Here is an 18,439-nt window from a genome sequence, read left to right as displayed (position 1 = left end):
GGGTAGTGGAAATCTCCAAGGATGGATGCCGGGGGCAATGAGCTTTCAAGGCCGTGCTAAGACAACAGCATGGAACAGGTTGTGATCAAACAGCAGAGGTGGTGCATGGGGCTGTTCCTTTCAGGGTGATGGCAAAGACTGCTGGTTGTTCTAACTGGTGAAGAGGACAGAGTACATCAAGAGAGAAATAACTGCGTTTATCAAATTAAAATAGCACATATCAAGGCAAATTGCTTGCATTCAGCAACTTCATCGCAAGAAACAGATATTCTGTAGTTGCTATGATCATAAGGCATTTATCCATGAATTTGCAAACATCCACTCCTCCTCTTCCTCTTGGGTACTGGTAAAAAGGGAAGTGGAAACTTTCCAGAGCTGGGATACCTGTCAATTGTTACCAATAATCTATTTATAATTACAGATTACACTGTGCTTACTTACCATTTGAAACTTGTTTACTTCTTTGGAGCTTATCTGAAAGTAAAAGGATAACTTAACAACAGAAATATTTAATATCTGTTTAATCAGTTTATACATTCACCACAATAAGAACAGGAGGGAGGTCACTTAACCTAAACACCCTGGCTCATTTCCACTTGTTGCTAGTCAACAGATTAAAAATTAATAACTGACCTAACTTCAGACGTCACTTACTGAAGAGTTGCGAATTTCTACCACCTCTCACGTCCTTGGGCCATCAAACAAAATAAAACCTAACAAAGGTTACATATTATAGCTTGAAATTTTCAATTAAACTACATGTTAAACCTTGTAAATTCATTGCAAAAAGACCTTTGGAGCCTAGATAGCTTCTGCTTGCTGCAATTCTTTCCACAGATAGATAGTTCCAGCCAAAAGAAAGCAAATGTTGGCTTAAAGGTGAGCATGTGGGACAGCTGAACAGTTATCATATTTAAAGAGGTATTTCTATTGTTCTAACAGACAAGTTCAAGAGCCTGCAGCTGAAAGAGACATTAGCCTCAAATTATTTGCTTCCCTCCACCACCCCCCAGATTGTATGCAGACAATAGGTAGAAAATGATCTTCCTCACAGATCTCAAAATTCAGTCATTGAGATTATAATCTCAAGCGCCTGCTCTTAATTTAACCCCTAGCACTCAACATTCATGAAACTGTGCCACTCACCTATTCTGTCCAGAGTCGAAGGAATAATTCCAGTCACAATGACTGCACCTTATGAATTTCACTCAATCCCCCTCAACCACGCCAATTTTTATAGATGACTACTGGTGTTCTGCAAGGGTCAGGGTTTCATTTTATATGTTAATGGTTTGGAGGACAGAATTGATGGTTTTGTGGCCTTGCCTGAAGATGAAGGTGGAGAGGCAGGTAGTGCAGAGGAAGGAGGAAGCAGGAAGACTGTAGAAGAACTTTGACAGATTAGGAGAACAGACAAAATGGAAGATGGAATTCAGTGTATGGTCATGCACTTCAGTAGATGGAATAAAAGCATAGATTACTTTCTAAACCAGTAGCAAATTCAGAAAATAGAGGAGCAAAGGGACTTGGGAGGCCTAGTGTAAAATTCTCCAAAGGTTAAAAGGTCTGCGGAGCAGGAGATCTTTGAGAGAGTTGGAGATAGTTCCTTATGGACCTTACACATCAGTTTTAAAAAGAAAACAAGGTCTGTTGGGACTTGTCTACAGGGCAGGAAATCATTTGGGTTATTAGCAACTTATCAAGGGCCAATAAAAAGAAGTGAGGTGTACACAGAGTGGCCATTGTGGGAGCAGCTACTGTTGGAGCAGACCAGGGTTTGAGTGGGCGCTTTGGCTTGACAAGTTTCAGTGAGAACAGGCAAAGAGTACCGAGTTGTTCGGAATCATTTCTTTGACTGTAGAACTTTGGCTTGAGAAATTAGAGCCAAAGATATAATATGCTCAGCAAGAGGCTGAATAAGTGACCCAGTAAGCATGAAACTAAAGTTTTCAGAGCAAAGACACGGATAAGTGCTTTATACTTAGTTGTCTGTAAATCCGTAGTCCTTTATTTAGTGTAGGCAGGATGATAGTTAAGGTGGTGGAATGCCTCTCCTGTAAAATGGTGGATTTCAGGGACACAACAGTTTCCCTGATGGCTACATCTACAGGAAGTACATCCAACCTCAGCTCCTGACTGACAAGGTCAAGGAACTAGAACTGGAGCTGAAGGTACTTTGGACCGTCTGGAAGACTGAAAACCTCAGACAAAACTTGGTGGTCACACACAGAGTACAGGTTTCAGATAGTAGATGGGTAATCACCAGAAGTAATGGGAATAAGCAGTCAGTGCAAGGTTCCCATGACCATTCTCCTAAGCATCTCCTAAACTCCTTTGGATACTTCTGGGGAGTGGGTGGGGGAGATGATCTATTAGGGCACAGCAGCAGCCAAGCCAGTGGCACTGTGACCAACTCTCAGGCTCAGCAGTGAAGGGTAAATTTAGTTAATGATAGTCTCGATAGCTAGGGGGACAGAGAAGATTCTTTGGCTGTGAAAGAAATGCCAGGATGGTGTGTTGCCTCCCAAAATTAAGGTCCAGGATATCTCAGTGTGGTTACACAATATTCTCAGGGAGGAGGGTAAGAAGCCAGAGGCTGTGGTGCATATTGGCACCAATGACATAGGTAGAAAGGGGAAAGAGACTGAAGTGCAGGTAGGAATCTCTGAATTACTCCAGTGACACACACTAGTCATAGCAGGAACAGGATGATTGTACAGATACCTAAGTGGCTGAGGGTCTAGTGAATGGAGCAGGGAACCAATATCCAGGCTGGGAAGTTTGCTAGTGCCTGTTCCGAAGGTTTAAGCTAGTTTGACAGGGGAATGGAAACCAGGGCAGAACATGGAGGGGTGGAGAGGAAGGTAGAATTTGGAGCCAGTAAAAACAAGCAGGCATGAAGTAACAGACAATAGGACAAATAATTTGAAGTGTGTGTATTTTAATGCTACAGGTATTGCAGGTAAAGGTGATGAACTTACAGCATGCATCAGTTCATGAAATTATGATGTTGTGGCCATAACAGAGACTTGGTTGAGAGAAGGACAGGAATGGGTGCTTAATGTCCCAGGATTTCGATGCTTTAGAAAAGAGAGAGTGAAGTAAAAGAGGTAATGGAGTTGCACTACTAATCAAGGATAATATTACAGCTGCACTCAGAGGGGACATAATGGAGGACTCGTCCACTGAGTCTATATGGGTAAAGCCCAAAAATAGGAAGGGTGCAGTCATTCTGATGGGATTGCACTGCAGATCCCCCAGTAGTCACCAGGATATTGAGGAACATATACACAGGAAAGGTATAAAATATTAGTGTAGCTGTCATGAAAAACTTCAACTTCCCTTAAACTGGTATCTTCTTAGCACAAGAGATTTAGATGGGGCAGATATCGTTAGGTGCATTCAGGAGGGTTTCCTAAATCAGTATGTATAGACCAACAAGAGGAGGAACTGTACTGGACAAAGTTTTGGGCAATGAGCCTGTCCAGATGATTGACCTTTTAGTGGGTTAACAGTGACCACAACTCATTAAGTTTTATCATAGCTATAGCTAAGGATAAGCATGGACCTCGCCAGAGAGTATTAAAATGGAGCACTGAAAATTACAAAAGTATTACAAAAGGCAGGAAACCAGAGAGAGTTCATTGGGAATAAATGTCTTGGGGTAAGACCACATCTGACATGTGGAGGGTGTTTAAGGACCAATTGCAAAGAGCACAGGACAGGTACGTTACAGTCAGAAGGAAGGACAAGGATGACAATTTAAGAGAACTTTGGATGTTGAGAGAAGCGATGAATTTAGTCAAGGAGGAGAAAAAGTATGTAAAGCTTAGGAAGCTAGAATCAAACAGCACCTTTAGGTTATAAAGACGACAGAGAAGCAAATTAGGAAAGCCAGGTGAAGCCATGAAAAGTCTTTGGTAAGTAGGATTAAAGAGAATCCCAAGATATTCCACACATACATCAAGAGCAACAGGATAAATAGGGAGAGGGAAGGACCACTCAACAATTGCTTGGATGTGGAGGATGTGGGGGAGGCCCTTAATAAGTACTTTACATCAGCATTAATGAAGTAGTAACGTGGAGGATAGGGAGATCAGTGCTGAGCATATTCATATGGTACAGTATTTGAGTTAAAGTAGGAGGTAGCATTGGGTCTTCTAAAGAGCATTAAAGTGTATAAGTCCCTAGCCTGATGAGGTATACTCCAGGTTATTGAGAGAGGCAAGTGAAAAGATTGCTGGGACCTTGATCAGTATCTTTGCATTCTCTCTAGCCACAAAGAAGTTCCCAAGGACTGGTGAGTAGCTAATGGTGTTCCATTGTTCAAGAACGGAACCAGGGATGATTCTAAAAGCTATAGTCTCATGTCTGTGGTAGGGAAAAGAATTCCTATGGATAGGATTTATGAGCATTTGGAAAACCCCAGCCTAATTATGGAAAGCCAGCATGCCATTGTAGAGCAGGTCGTGTCTTATTAACTTGATTGAGTTTTTTGACAAGGTGTTGAGGGTGATTTAAGGTAGTGATGTGGATGTTGGCTACATAGATCTTAATAAGGGTTTTGACAAAGTCCCTCATGGGAGGCTCATCCAGAAGATCAACATATATGGGATCCATGGTAAATTGGTCATTTGGATTCAGAACTAACTTGCCTATAGAAGACAGAGGATAGTTGTCGAAGGGACTTATTTTAGCGGAGGTCTGTGATTAACGGTGTTCCATAGGGACCTGAACTAGGACCTTTACTATTTGTGATGTATAATGTAAAAGACTGGTAAAGAACACAGCAGGATATAGATCAGCTATGGGCAGTTGCAATTATCTTATGCCTCAAGTTCACAAGGTGCTTAGAAATGGAGGCACTTCTTTTCCCATGTACTGAATTCCTTTAAGAGAAAATTCTCAAATGTTTAAAGCCATCTTGTATGATCATATAGATGACTATAATGTTCAAAGCAAGGCATCATGAATATATTCTGGAGGTTTCCAAAAGTCTTTGGGTGTTGTAGATCAACATTTGATTTTTCAATTGAGGATAGATTGGTTATCCAAGGAGTGAAATAATGTAGAAATAAGGTAAATAAATGAACTCAAAATTCAACTGAAAAGGAGGAAGACACAGGGCTGAATCAGCTCCTGCTTGGTTTAAGGGCTGTTGCTCACCATCATCCTGTCACTTACCACTGTGCTGATCTTCTTTTTCCCATCTGTTGCCCGCAGGAGACACTTGTTATCAGCAGGTTCAAAATTGTCAGGGTTCCCTTTCCGCGGAACTGGCTTTGTTCGACCATCATCTGCAGGAAGGGAAGCATTAATACCTGTCATTTCTCTTCAATTCACATACCTCATGATTTATAACCCTCTCTACCCGCTTCCAGCCCAACAATCTCAAATTTCAGAGTTCCTACAACAATAGACACCGTGTTCTGCTTTCATTTGCCCCACCACAGCCAGCTATAGTATCAGTTATCTTGGCCCCAAGCTCTGGGATTACCTTAATTATATATCCTAATAATTTCCTTTATAGATGGGTGTAAAAAGTTTGGGCACATTGTTAAAGGTGCTACACAAGCAAGACTTTGACTAACCTCTGAACTCTAACCAAAAAGATAATGCCAAAAGGTAACAAGGGAGTCGCAGGACCACCACTCACATTTCAGACATCCCGATACGAGGTACAACAGTAGAGCAGTGACTAAACACAATAAAAGCCCAGGGTGTGCAAGAGATCCAGATGGAACACCAAGTACCGGCAGTACAATGCTTTGGAAATCATCTCTGTTTGTCACCCAATTTACAATTGGCAGATGTCATCTCAAGTGCAAAATATGAGCTTCTGAAGGAAATCCTAAATTCATCTTAAGAGTCAGAGTCAAGTAGTCTTCAAAATTGCGAAGAAATTGTTCAGTTCTAGGAGTTGCCAGAGAAAGGGATGGAGTTGATGGGTAGGGACTGAGGTTGTAGTGGGGCCTCTGATCATTCAGTCCTAGGTGTCAGACAATTTAGACACTGGAAGGTAATCGTGGGTAAAGCTAATACATCTGCAGATATGTGCAAACTCATTGCTGATAAACCACATGACCAGGAAATTAACTACAATAGATAAATGGGGGCAATTAAAGTTAGATCCTTAAGAAACACAGGAGGAAATGCTAAAGTGATACTACTAGTGATTCTGCTTAGAATTGGAAAGATTAGAATGAATGCTGGGACAGGCAGTCCTACCCATATGATGATGGCAGGGAGTACTAGAGATGACTTCAATTGTTCCTAAAATCAAAGGTTTACTTCCACTCTGTTCCAAATTGACTGACAGTTCAATTTGGAATCTAGAAACGTTGGAGGGAGATTTTCAGACAACTACATTAAAAAAAAATCTCCAAACTGCTTGAGAAGTCCAAAGAGAATAAACCTTCACAATCAGGTAGAATGTCATTTAAAGCTTTGAAGAGAGCTGAACATCTTGCTGACAATCAACACAGGTTGCACACTTAACCCACTGCTCTACTCTCTCTACACTCATGTCTGTGTGGCTAGGTATGGCTCAAATGCCATCGATAAATTCACCAACGACAAAACTGCAGTTGACAGATCTCAAATGGTATAGGAGTGAAAGATTGGTTTGGATGAGTGGTATTGGAACAACAACCTTACACTCAACATTAGTGAACCAAGGAGAGGAAATTGGGAGAACAGACCAGTCCTCAAAGGGACAGCAGTGGAAAGGGTAAGCAGCTTCCTGGGTGTCAAAATACCTTATCCTGAGCCCAACATGTAATTACAAGGAAGGCACGACAGTGGCTAAATTTCATTAGAAGTTTGAGGAGATTTGATATGTCACCAAAGACTTTCGCACCTTTCTACAGATGTACAGTAGTGAGCATTCTAACTGGCTGCATCACCATTGGAGGATCAAGAAAAGCTGCTGCGGGTTGAATACTCAGCCAGTTCCGTCATGATCACTAAACTCCCTACCATCGAGGACAAGCTCAAAAGGCAATGCAAGAAGCTGGCATCCATCATTAAGGACCCTCACCATGCAGGACATGCTTCTTCTCATTACTACAATCAGAGAGTATGTACAGGAGCCTAAAGACACACTCAACATTTTAGGAACATCTTCTTCCCCCTCCAACATCAGATTTCTGAATGGTCCATGAACATCAGCTCACTATTTCTGCTTTTTCGCACGACATTTTTATGTACTGTATATTTCTTATTGTAACTTGTAACTATAATATACACTTCCAATTTCTTATATGCCATACACTGTACTGCTGCTGCAAAACAACAAATGTCATGACATATGTCATGATAACAAACCCAATTCTGAGCTCTTCAACATTTTGACACGATTGGAAACCTGATGGAGGAACTGAAACAAGAAGCTTGGGAACAAATTTAAGAGGTTTAATTGCTTCGGTAGATTTGGAGATTGGCAGCAGATGCCACAGAGGGAAAACCCAATAGATTTTTTTTGCAGGAATGGAGAAATTGACATCAAATTTGAAAGAGGGAGGCTTAACATGAGGATAGTGATGAATCAACAAAAACCTTTGGTTTAACGTCTTATATGAAGGACAACACAGCACAGTCCCAGCAAGGCGTTGGAAGCCTGGATTGAAGTCTGAATTACCTTAAAAACCAATGATGCTGCTAACTCACAGAATTAACAGCTATGCCAGTTATCAGTGAATGCTGGGCCAACCAAAATGTTTATTAGCAGAGATTTGTTGGAAAAAGATGTGCAATCAATACATGGAATTTTTATTTCTTCAATCACAAGATGTGGATGTTATTGACAATTATTATGTATCTCAAACCTCTGCAGAATTGTGTAGGCTATTAGACCTACAACAATGGTTTGATTCTAGAGTCATCTCCAGTCATGTGGCAAAATTGAAATATACTAGGAAGTAGTCATCGGGCTCCCCCACCACCCACGACATGCTCTCTTCTCGCTGCTGCCATCAGGAAGAAGGTACAAGTGTCTCAGGACTTGCAACACCAGATTCAGGACTATTTACTATCCTTCAACCATTAGGCCCTCGAACCAAAAGGTATAACTTCACTTCAAAGGTTAATTTATCAAAGTAGACAACTTGAAATTTCTCTTCTCTGGGTAGCCACGAAACCAAGAAAGAAAGACAGCACGATCATCAACCCGCAACCCCCCCCTCCCCACACAAAAAATGAACAAAAACAGAATAGGCATATTGACACCCCCCCCCCAAATCCCCCTCCCACACACAAAAATCCCCTAGTTGGGTGTTCTATCAATGATTCTGTTATAGTTATTATTCTATTATATTATAATATTATTCTTTCTTTTCTTTTTAAATCTTTTTATTAATTTTAAACAAACATAAATGAAACATGAATACAAGGTGTTTGAGAGTACATAATTAATAGTTTAAATAGACATTCAGATATATAATAATAAAAATATATAACCTCTCAAACTCAGAACATTAATGAACAAAGAAGCAAAAAGAAAAAAAAAGACCCCCAAAAAAAAGAAAAAAAAACACTAACCAACATGGGCCATTGAATAATATTACGTACATATACAGTAGTGCCAATAACTCTGAACCTCCATCCAATTAATTAAGGATAATATAAGTAAGGTTTAGGAAAAGACAATTCAACTCATATGAAAATGTTGAATAAATGGTCTCCAAGTTTCTTCAAATTTAACTGAAGGATCAAAAACCACACTTCTAATTTTTTCTAAACTCAAACAAGAGATAGTTTGAGAAAACCACTGAAATACAGTTGGAGGATTAATTCCTTTCCAATTCAATAAAATAGATCGTCTAGCCATTAATGTAACAAATGCAATCATTCGTTGAGATGAAGCGGATAAACGGTTATTATCCGTCATCGGTAAACCGAAAATTGCAGTAAAAGGATGTGGTTATTATTATATTAATAATTTATTATTAATATTATTATTCTATTATAAATTTACTTTAAACTTTGAACCAGGTGTTGCTTTAGAAACTTCCAAGTTTAAAATTACTGAGAGTAACATTTACAAAGCAAAAGCTTTAATTACTTGAACTTAACTTGATCAGCTGCCATGGCTAGCTTCAAACATTCAACGGATCATAAAATCCATCTACTAGTCCAGTGCAGCCCACAGTGCTACTCTACCCATACACTTGGGATGAACATCAGGCATTACCTCACTAAATACAAGCAGCTTGGGTCACTAGGTGACACCTATATTTCCTGAACAAAGCAAGAACAGGCATACTTTGATACTTACATTTCTTCATGGTGAGGTAAATGCTTCCTGAGGTTCGGCATTTCTGGAAAAGCCTTGTTAGCTCTGTCAGGAACTGTAAGAGGAATAAAACTCAGTCAGCACACCACACACACAGACACAGATAGTTGGACTGTGCCCAATCATTAAGCTGGAGCACCGGGAAGAGCAGCAATTTCAATTAGGTACGCAGCTGAAGATTGAGAAAAGCAGCGAGTAGTTTTTGAAGACGGACAGCTCCCATTCAATAATCAGGATTTATTAGAAAGGGCAAATAAAAATAAGGCAGGGGAAAGCAGAGTGGCCATTGTGAGTGGGCCAGTGCTGGAGTAGCTTTGGCAAGTTAAGTATCTGGCAGGTTTCTTTTTCTTCTTCTTTCCTTGTCTGTTAGGGCATACTTAGTGCAGAGAGAATGGCTCCAGGAGCTATGTGCAATGTGGGAATTCTGAGAGACCCCCCGCCTCCAGATAACCGCATCTGCACTGGGTGCACTGAGCTGTAGCTCCTCAGAGACCGTGTTAAGTAACTGGAGCAGCAGCTCAATGACCTTCGGCTCATATGGGAGACTGATAGTTAGGAACTACAGGGAGGTGATCACTCTTACCTTTCAGGAGGCAGGTGACTGTCAAGAGAGGGAAGGGAATAGGCAGCCAGTGCAGAGTACACCTGTGGCCATTCCCCTCAATATTAAGTACAACACTCTGGATAATGTTGAGGGGGACAACCTACCATTGGGGGGGGGGGGGGGGAGAGAAGGGAAGAGAAGAGAGGTGAAGAGGACTGCTGTGGTGATAGGAGATTCCATAGTTAAGAGGAATAGACATGAGGGTCTGTGGGGGTGAGAGAGAAACTCGGATGGTATGTTGGCTTCCAGGAACCAGGGATGTCTCAAGAGTGGGTCTACAGTGGAGGTCCTGAAAAGATATTTTACGGAGCTAGGTAGAAAGCTGAATAGCAGGACCTCCTGGGTAATAATCTCTGCATCATTGCCTGTGCCAAGTGCCAGTGAGAGTAAGAATAGAATGATATGGCAGATGAATGTGTAGCTGAGGAACTGGTGCAAGGGGTAGGGATTCAGAATTCTGGATAATTGGGATCTCCTCTGGGGAAGATATGACTTAAACAAAAGGGATGGGTTACATCTGAACCAGAGGGGGACCAAAATCCTTGTGGGCAGGTTTTTTTAGAGCTGTTCTGGAGAGATTAAACTAATTTGGGAAGGAGATAGGAACGAGTGATAGGGCTGGGGATGGGTAGTTGGTTTACAAACAGAGGCAGGATGTAGTGAGATTGCTAGCAAGGAGAGGCTGATGAGAGGGCAAAATTCCAGTCAACGAGGTGAGCTGCAATGTGAAAATGGGACTAAAATCGAAGGTGAGGAAAATAGGATTGAAGGGGTTATATCTGAATGCAGACATATATAAAATAAGGTAGATGAACTTGGAGCAGTCACAAATTGGCATGTATGATGTGGGCAACAATTTGTGGCTGAAAACATTACAGCTGGGAGCTTTGTAGTGAAAGGACAGGTAGGTAGGCAGAGAGAATAGGGTGGCTCTGTTGGTAAAAAAATGAAATCAAATTATAGGTAGAGCTAAGAAACTGCAAGGGGATAAAAACCCTGATGGGAGTTGTATACACACCTCTGAATGGTAGCAAAGATGCAGTCTACAAATTACATTGGAAGATAAAAAATGCATTTGCCAAAAGGGCAATGTTACAATAGTCATGGCAGATTTCAACATGCAGGTAGACTGGGGGAAAAGTAGAGGTTGGTGCTGAATTCTAGGAGGGGGAATTTAGAGTGCCTATGAGATGGATTTTTGGAGCAGTTCATGGTTGAGCCCACTAGAGGATCAGCTATTCTGCATTGAGTGTTGTGCAATGAACCAGAATTGATAAGAATGCTCAAGGTAAAAGAACCCTTAGGGGCAAGTGATTGTAATATGATTGAATTCACCCTGAAATTTGTGAAGAAGCTATTACAGTGGAGAAAATGGAATTACAGAGGCACGAGAAAGAAGTTGACCAAAATTGATTGGAAGAATGCATTAGCAGGAATGATGGCAGAGTAGCAACTTCTGGAGTTTCTGGGAGCAATTCAGAAGGCGTAGGTTAGACACATCCCAAGGAAGTATTCTAAAGACAGGATGACATAAGCCAACATAAAAGCCAAAGAGAAGGCATATACAGTGGTGCTAGAAAGCTCACGAACCTTGTAGAGTTTTCTCTGTTTCTGCATAAATGACCTAAAATGTGATCGTAAAACTAGATAAAGAGATCCCAATTAAATCAATAACACAAAAAACATTATACTTGTTCATTTCTTTATTTGAGAAAAATGATCCAACATTACATGCATTTGTTGGAAAAAGTATGCAAACCTTTGCTTTCAGTAACTGGTGTGACCCCCTTGTACAGCAATAATCTCAGCCAAATATTTCCAATAACTGTTGATCAGTCCTGCATGTCAGCTTGGAGGAATTTTAGTCCATTCCTCCTTACAAAACTGCTTCAACTCTGGGATGTTGGTGGACTTCTTTGCATGAACTGCTTGCTTCAGGTCCTTCCACAACACTTCTATAGGATTAAGGTCAGGACTTTGACTCAGCCATTCCAAAACACAAATTTTCTTCTTTTTAAACTGTTTTGTTTCTGATTTATGAAGGATGATTGATAAATTCGTGGCCCAAGGAAGGAGTCAATTTTAGAAAACCTAGTACATTTTTTTTACAACATAGTCCCCTCCCACATTTACACACTTAGTCCAGCCGTCGTGAAGCATACGGATCTTGGACCTCCAGAAGGTGTCCATGGCAGGGGTGATTGATAAGTTCATGAAGCAGAAGGAGGTGAATTATACCGCTCTTGTTACGTGCACATGCAGTTCAATTCTTTGAGTGATTATGCAGAAAGTTTGAAGTTAATAACTCATCTCCTCAATCACCCCTGATGAGTTGGTGTGATCTTTGCAGGACATCCACTCCCAGGGAGAGTAGCAACAGTACTGAGTTTCCTCCACTTGTAGACAATTTCTCTTACTGTGGACTGATGAACACTCAGGTCTTTAGAAATGTTTTTGTAGCCTTTCCCAGCTTCATGCATCTCTACAATTCTTCTTCTAAGGTCCTCTGAAAGTTGCTTCGACCGAGGCATGGTGTACATGAAGAAATTTTTCTTGAAAATAGCAGGATATCAGTAACCTGAGTTTGTGTCTTTTTTTTAATATAGAGCAGGGCATCTCTACAATCCACATGCCCCTAATCGTATCTTATTGATTAGAACACCTGATTCCAAATAGCTTATGTAGAAGGCATTACCCCAGAGGTTCACATACTTATTCCAACAAATATGCATAATATTGGATCATTTTTCTCAATAAATGAACAAGTATAATTTTTTGTGTTATTTATTTAATTGGTTTCTCTTTATCTAATTTTAGAACTTACGTGAAGATCTGATCACATTTTAGGTCATAGAGAAATTTTAGAACATTTTTGGAAATAAGAGAAAATTCTACAGGATTCACAAACTTTCTAGCACCACCATAATAGAACAAAATTAGTAGGAAATTAGAGGATTGGGAAGCCTTTAAAAACCAACAGACAGCAACTAAAAAATCATTTAGGTAAAGATTAAATTAGAAAGTAAGCTAGCCAATAATAAAAGGGGTCCAAAAGTTTCTTCAGATACATAAAGTGTAAAAAAGAGGGAAGAGAAGATATTAGAGTGCTGAAAAATGGTGCTGTAGAGGTAGTAATGGGGGGACAAGGAAATGGCGGATTAACTAAATAGATATTTGCATCATACTTCACTGTAGAAGACGCTAGCAGTTTGATGTCAATAATTTGCATGATAGAATTGATGGCTTTGTGGCCAAGTTTATGGACGATACAAAGATAGGTGGAGGGAAGGTTGGTGTTGAGGAATCAGAGGGTTCAGAAAGACTTGGATTAGAATGGGCAAAGAAGTGGCAGATGCAATGTAGCGTCAGGAAGAGTGTGGTCATGCACTTTGGTAGAAGTAATAAAAGTGTAGGCTACCTTCTAAATGCAGAGAAAATTCAAAAATCTGAGGTGTGGAGGCACTTGTGCAGGATTCCCTAAAGGTTAACTTGCAGGTTGAGTCAGCAATGAAGAAGGCAAATGTCATGTTAGTGTTCATTTCAAGAGGACTAGAATATAAAAGCATATAATATGTTGAGGCCTTATAAAGCACTGACGGGGCCTCACATGAAGTATTGTGAGCAGCTTTGGGCCCCCTATCCCAGAAAGTATGTGCTGACATTGGACAGGGTTCAAAGGAGGTCCATGAAAATGATTCTGGGTTTGAAAAGATTATCATATGAGGGGCGTTCGATGGCTCTGGGCCTGTCAGCAACCGGAATTCAGAAGGGAGGGGAGGGGAATCTCATTGAAACATGTCGAATGTTTAAAGACTTTGATAGCATGATGTGCAGAGGATGATTCATTTGGTGGGGGAGTCTAAGACCAGAGGACACAGCCTCACAATAGAGGGATCTCCATTTAGAATGGAGATAAGGAAGAATTTTTTTGAAGCACAGGGTAGTTAATTTGTGGAATTTGTTGCCACAAAGGTTGTGGAAGCCAAGTCACTGGGCGTTTTTAAGGCAGATTAGTCAAGGCATGAAGGGAGACAGGGAGAAAGCAGGAGACTGGGACTGAGGAAACTGATCAGCCATGATGAAATGGTGGAGCAGACTCGATGGCCCAATAGCCCTAATTCTGCCCCCATATCTTATGGTCTTTTAACACCAGAGCTGTCAACACAAAAACAAATAGATGTTGGACTGGTAAAAGATGCAAGTTCCACAGAGGCACCATTATACATCAAGTTAAAACAGTGCACACAGGTGCTGACTCATCAGTCCAGCAGTCCAAATCAGTTCTGGCTCTTAGTGCTGTGCGGAGACTGCAAGCTTTGCCTGGAACTGTGTGGCTTGCCCTGGGTGCTTCGATTTCCTTCCACATATCTGCAAGCATACACAGAGCCAGAAAAGCTACAGCAGACCTAATGGCCATGAAAGAGTAGATTCCAGGAAAATAAGTGAGGGAACAACAGCCAACATAGACTCGGTGGCCCAAATGAACTCACACACCATAAAAAAATATAAATACACAATATGACTTAGTTTCTTATTACACCACCTGCTCAGGAACTTCAACTCTGATCCCATGAGACCTACCTAGCAAGTCCTTCAACTGTTCCACTTTCCTTGCTCCACTAACAGCCCATTATCCAGTGTCCTGTGTAACAGAGCCCCCCATTACCTTGTGGAACTCTCCCTCTTGACCCACTATATACCACTGATATTGTCTTCTCTACATGACACACTATTATCCGTTGTCTATGGGTAACCATACACTGGCCCACTGTAAACCTGTCTCAGTATAATCTTACATTGGCTCACCATTAACCACTGCCCAGCACAACACCTGCAAAGACCGAGACAGACGCTGCTCCAGTGTAACCCCATCTGGGTCCATCATTATCCTGTGGCGACCCATTTCCTAGCGTATCCGAACCGACTCACAATTAGATAGCCAACGGGGGTTTGCGAGCACAGAACTTTGGAGCCTCTGCGCCATGGGGGGCCGGTTGACAGAGGCTTAAAAGTGAGGCTGAAGTTTTCGAATAAAGTTTTTTCCTTTGACTGCAGTTACTGACTCCGTGTCGTAATTTTAGCGCTGCGTGTAGCACACCGCTACAATTGGTGACCCCGACGGTCCAAACGATTTTTGGACCAGAAATGACCGACGCCGCCTCTGTTCATGCGGTTTCGTTGAAACTGCCAGATTTCTGGACACAGCGCCCGGACCTATGGTTCCAGCAAGCCGAAGCCCAATTCCACATTCGCCAGATCACCTCAGAAGACACCCGCTACTACTACGTGGTGAGCTCCCTCGACCAGGACACAGCGGCCCAGGTCGCGGAGTTCGTACAGTCGCCCCCGGCAGACGGCAAGTACACGGAATTCAAAGCCCTGCTCCTCAGGACTTTCGGACTCTCACGGCGTGAGCGGGCTGCCCGTTTACTGCACCTGGATGGCTTGGGCGACAGACCTCCATCGGCTTTAATGAATGAGATGTTGTCTCTCGCCGACGAACACACACCCTGCCTCATGTTTGAGCAGGCATTCCTGGAGCAGCTGCCCGAGGACATCCGCCTGCTGCTGTCCGACGCGGATTTCAGTGACCCCCGGAAGGTGGCAGCCCAGGCGGACTTGCTGTGGAACGCCAAAAAGGTGAGTGGGGCGTCCATCGCACGGATCTCCCAGCCCAGCTCCCGGCAGCAAACCAGTCCAGGCCCGGCCGCAGAGCCCGCCAACCCCCGGCCCAATGAACACTGGTGCTTCTACCACCAGCGGTGGGGTGCAGAAGCCCGCTGTTGTCGCCCGCCCTGCGAGTTCCCGGGAAACGCCAGGGCCAGCCGCCGCTGATGGCTACGGCGGCTGGCCATCGGGATAGCCTCCTGTATGTGTGGGATAGAAGGTCGGGACGCCGGTTTTTGGTCGATACTGGGGCTGAGATCAGCGTTTTACCTCCGACGAATTACGACACCCGCAGCAGGGCACCGGGTCCCCGAGGGCCGTGAATGGCAGCACCGTAAGGACCTATGGCACCCGCCAGGTGCAGCTACTGTTCGGCTCCAGCCAGTTCACGTGGGACTTCACACTGGCCGCCGTAGCCCAACCGCTTCTGGGTGCGGATTTTTTGCGGGCTCACAGCCTGCTGGTCGACTTGCCCAGGAAGAGACTGGTACACGCCGAGACCTTTCAGACGTTCTCCCTGGGTGCAGCCCAGTTGCCGGCCCCTCACCTCGGCTCCATCACGCTGTCCGACAACGACTTCACCAGGGTCCTGGCGGAGTTCCCATCGGTTCTGGCACCGCAGTTCACAGCAGCCATGCCCAGGCACGGCGTACAGCACCACATCCCGACCCAGGGACCACCCCTCCATGCCCGTGCTCGGCGGCTTCCCCCGGACAAGCTCCGACTGGCGAAGGAGGAGTTCCAGAGGATGGAGGAATTGGGGATCATCCGGCGGTCCGACAGCCCATGGGCTTCCCCCCTGCACATGGTGCCCAAAGCGACGGGGGGCTGGAGACCGTGCGGCGACTACCGCAGGCTGAACGAGGCTACCACACCGGACCGCTACCCTGTGCCACACATTCAGGACTTTGCGGCAAACCTGCACGGCGCACGGATCTTCTCCAAGGTAGATCTCGTCCGGGGATACCATCAAATCCCGATGCATCCTGACGACGCCCCCAAAACGGCTCTCATCACCCCATTCGGCCTTTTCGAGTTCCTCCGCATGCCGTTCGGCCTGAAGAATGCCGCACAGACGTTCCAGCGGTTAATGGATGCGGTGGGACGGGACCTGGACTTCGCGTTCATCTATTTGGATGACATCCTCATAGCCAGCGGCAGTCGTCAGGAGCATCTGTCCCACCTCCGTCAACTCTGCGCCCGACTGAGTGAGTGCGGTCTTACAATCAACCCTGCCAAATGCCAGTTCGGACTCGATACCATTGACTTCCTGGGCCACAGAATTACTAAAGACGGGGCAACCCCTCTGCCCGCTAAGGTAGATGCGGTCCGCCACTTCCCCCGACCCACCACGATCAAAGGCCTTCAGGAATTCATAGGTATGGTCAATTTCTACCGCCGCTTCCTCCCTTCAGCTGCCCGGATCATGCGCCCCCTGTTCGCCCTGATGTCGGGTCCGAGCAAGGACATTACCTGGGACGAGGAGTCCGCCGCCGCTTTCGTTCAAACGAAGGAAGCTTTGGCGGACGCCGCAATGCTAGTACATCCCAGAATGGACACCCCTACCGCCCTCACAGTGGACGCATCCAACACGGCAGTCGGTGGGGTGCTGGAGCAACTCATCGCAGGTCGCTGGCAACCCCTGGTGTTTTTCAGCAAACACCTGCGACCACCCGAGCTTAAGTACAGTGCTTTCGACCGGGAACTGTTGGCGCTCTACCTGGCAATCCGGCATTTCAGGTACTTCCTAGAAGGTCGGCCCTTCACCGCGTTCACGGACCACAAACCGCTTACCTTTGCGTTTACGAAAGCATCCGACCCCTGGTCATCCCGCCAGCAACGCCACCTGTCCTACATCTCTGAATACACGACGGATGTCCAGCACGTCTCGGGTAAGGACAATGTCGTGGCAGATGCGCTCTCTCGCCCTACCGTTCATGCCCTTTCCCAAGGGGTAGACTTTGAGGCGCTGGCAGAGGCACAGCAGGCGGATGAGGAGATTCCGAGTTACAGGACCGCAGTCTCCGGTCTGCAGCTCCAGGACCTCCCCGTGGGCCCGGGTGAGAGGACCCTACTCTGTGACGTCGCCACCGGCCAGCCCCGTCCGGTCATCCCGACTGCATTGCGGTGCCGCGTTTTCGACTCCATTCATAACTTGGCGCAACCCTCCATCCGGACAACCGTCCGGATGGTTTCCAGCAGGTTCGTTTGGCACGGACTCCGCAAACAGGTCAGTGAATGGGCCAGAACGTGCATGCACTGCCAGACGGCCAAGGTGCAGCGGCACACCAAAGCCCCAACGCAGCAGTTCCATCCCGCCCACCGGCGTTTCGACCACATTCATGTGGTTATCGTGGGCCCCCTGCCAGTGTCGCACGTTACCTCCTGACTATCGTGGACCGGTTCACGAGATGGCCAGAGGCGGTCCCGCTCACCGACACCACCTCCGAATCTTGCGCCCGAGCCCTGATCGCCACCTGGATATCTCGCTTTGGTGTACCAGCCCACATTACCTCCGACAGAGGCGCCCAGTTCACCTCCAGCCTGTGGTCAGCTATGGCCAGCCTTTTGGGGACTCAGCTGCACCACACAACTGCCTACCACCCACAGTCGAACGGGCTAGTGGAGCGTTTCCACCGTCACCTGAAGTCGGCCCTCATGGCCCGCCTGCGAGGAGCCAACTGGGCGGACGAGCTTCCCTGGGTCCTACTCGGCATCCGCACAGCGCCCAAGGACGACCTGCACGCCTCGTCGGCCGAGTTGGTATACGGCGCGCCCCTGGTCGTCCCCGGGGAGTTCCTACCAGCCCCAAGGGGGCAAGAGGAAGAACCCGCAGCAGTCCTGGGCAGACTTAGCGAGAAGCTCGGTAACCTGGC

At 44.9% G+C, this 18,439-nt stretch overlaps 1 protein-coding gene across 10 annotated transcripts in view; it reads right to left on the bottom strand.

Annotated features, from left to right (window-relative positions):
* Positions 1 to 18,439, bottom strand: part of srp14 (signal recognition particle 14) — a 49,865-nt gene that overhangs the window by 4,621 nt on the left and 26,805 nt on the right. For all 10 annotated transcript variants that reach the window (XM_059954227.1, XM_059954221.1, XM_059954224.1 and 7 more), the window contains 3 exons: positions 9,275 to 9,347; positions 5,185 to 5,297; positions 442 to 474 (listed from right to left, as the gene is read on the bottom strand). In XM_059954227.1, coding sequence (XP_059810210.1) covers positions 442 to 474; positions 5,185 to 5,297; positions 9,275 to 9,347 — 219 coding nt within the window. The remainder of the gene's footprint in view (positions 1 to 441; positions 475 to 5,184; positions 5,298 to 9,274; positions 9,348 to 18,439) is intronic.

The sequence above is a fragment of the Hypanus sabinus genome, chromosome 2 (genome assembly GCF_030144855.1).
Source record: "Hypanus sabinus isolate sHypSab1 chromosome 2, sHypSab1.hap1, whole genome shotgun sequence".
Taxonomy (NCBI): Eukaryota; Metazoa; Chordata; class Chondrichthyes; order Myliobatiformes; family Dasyatidae; genus Hypanus; species Hypanus sabinus.
The sequence above is the reverse complement of the archived record's forward strand: the minus strand, read 5'-3'. Positions and strand labels throughout refer to the sequence as shown.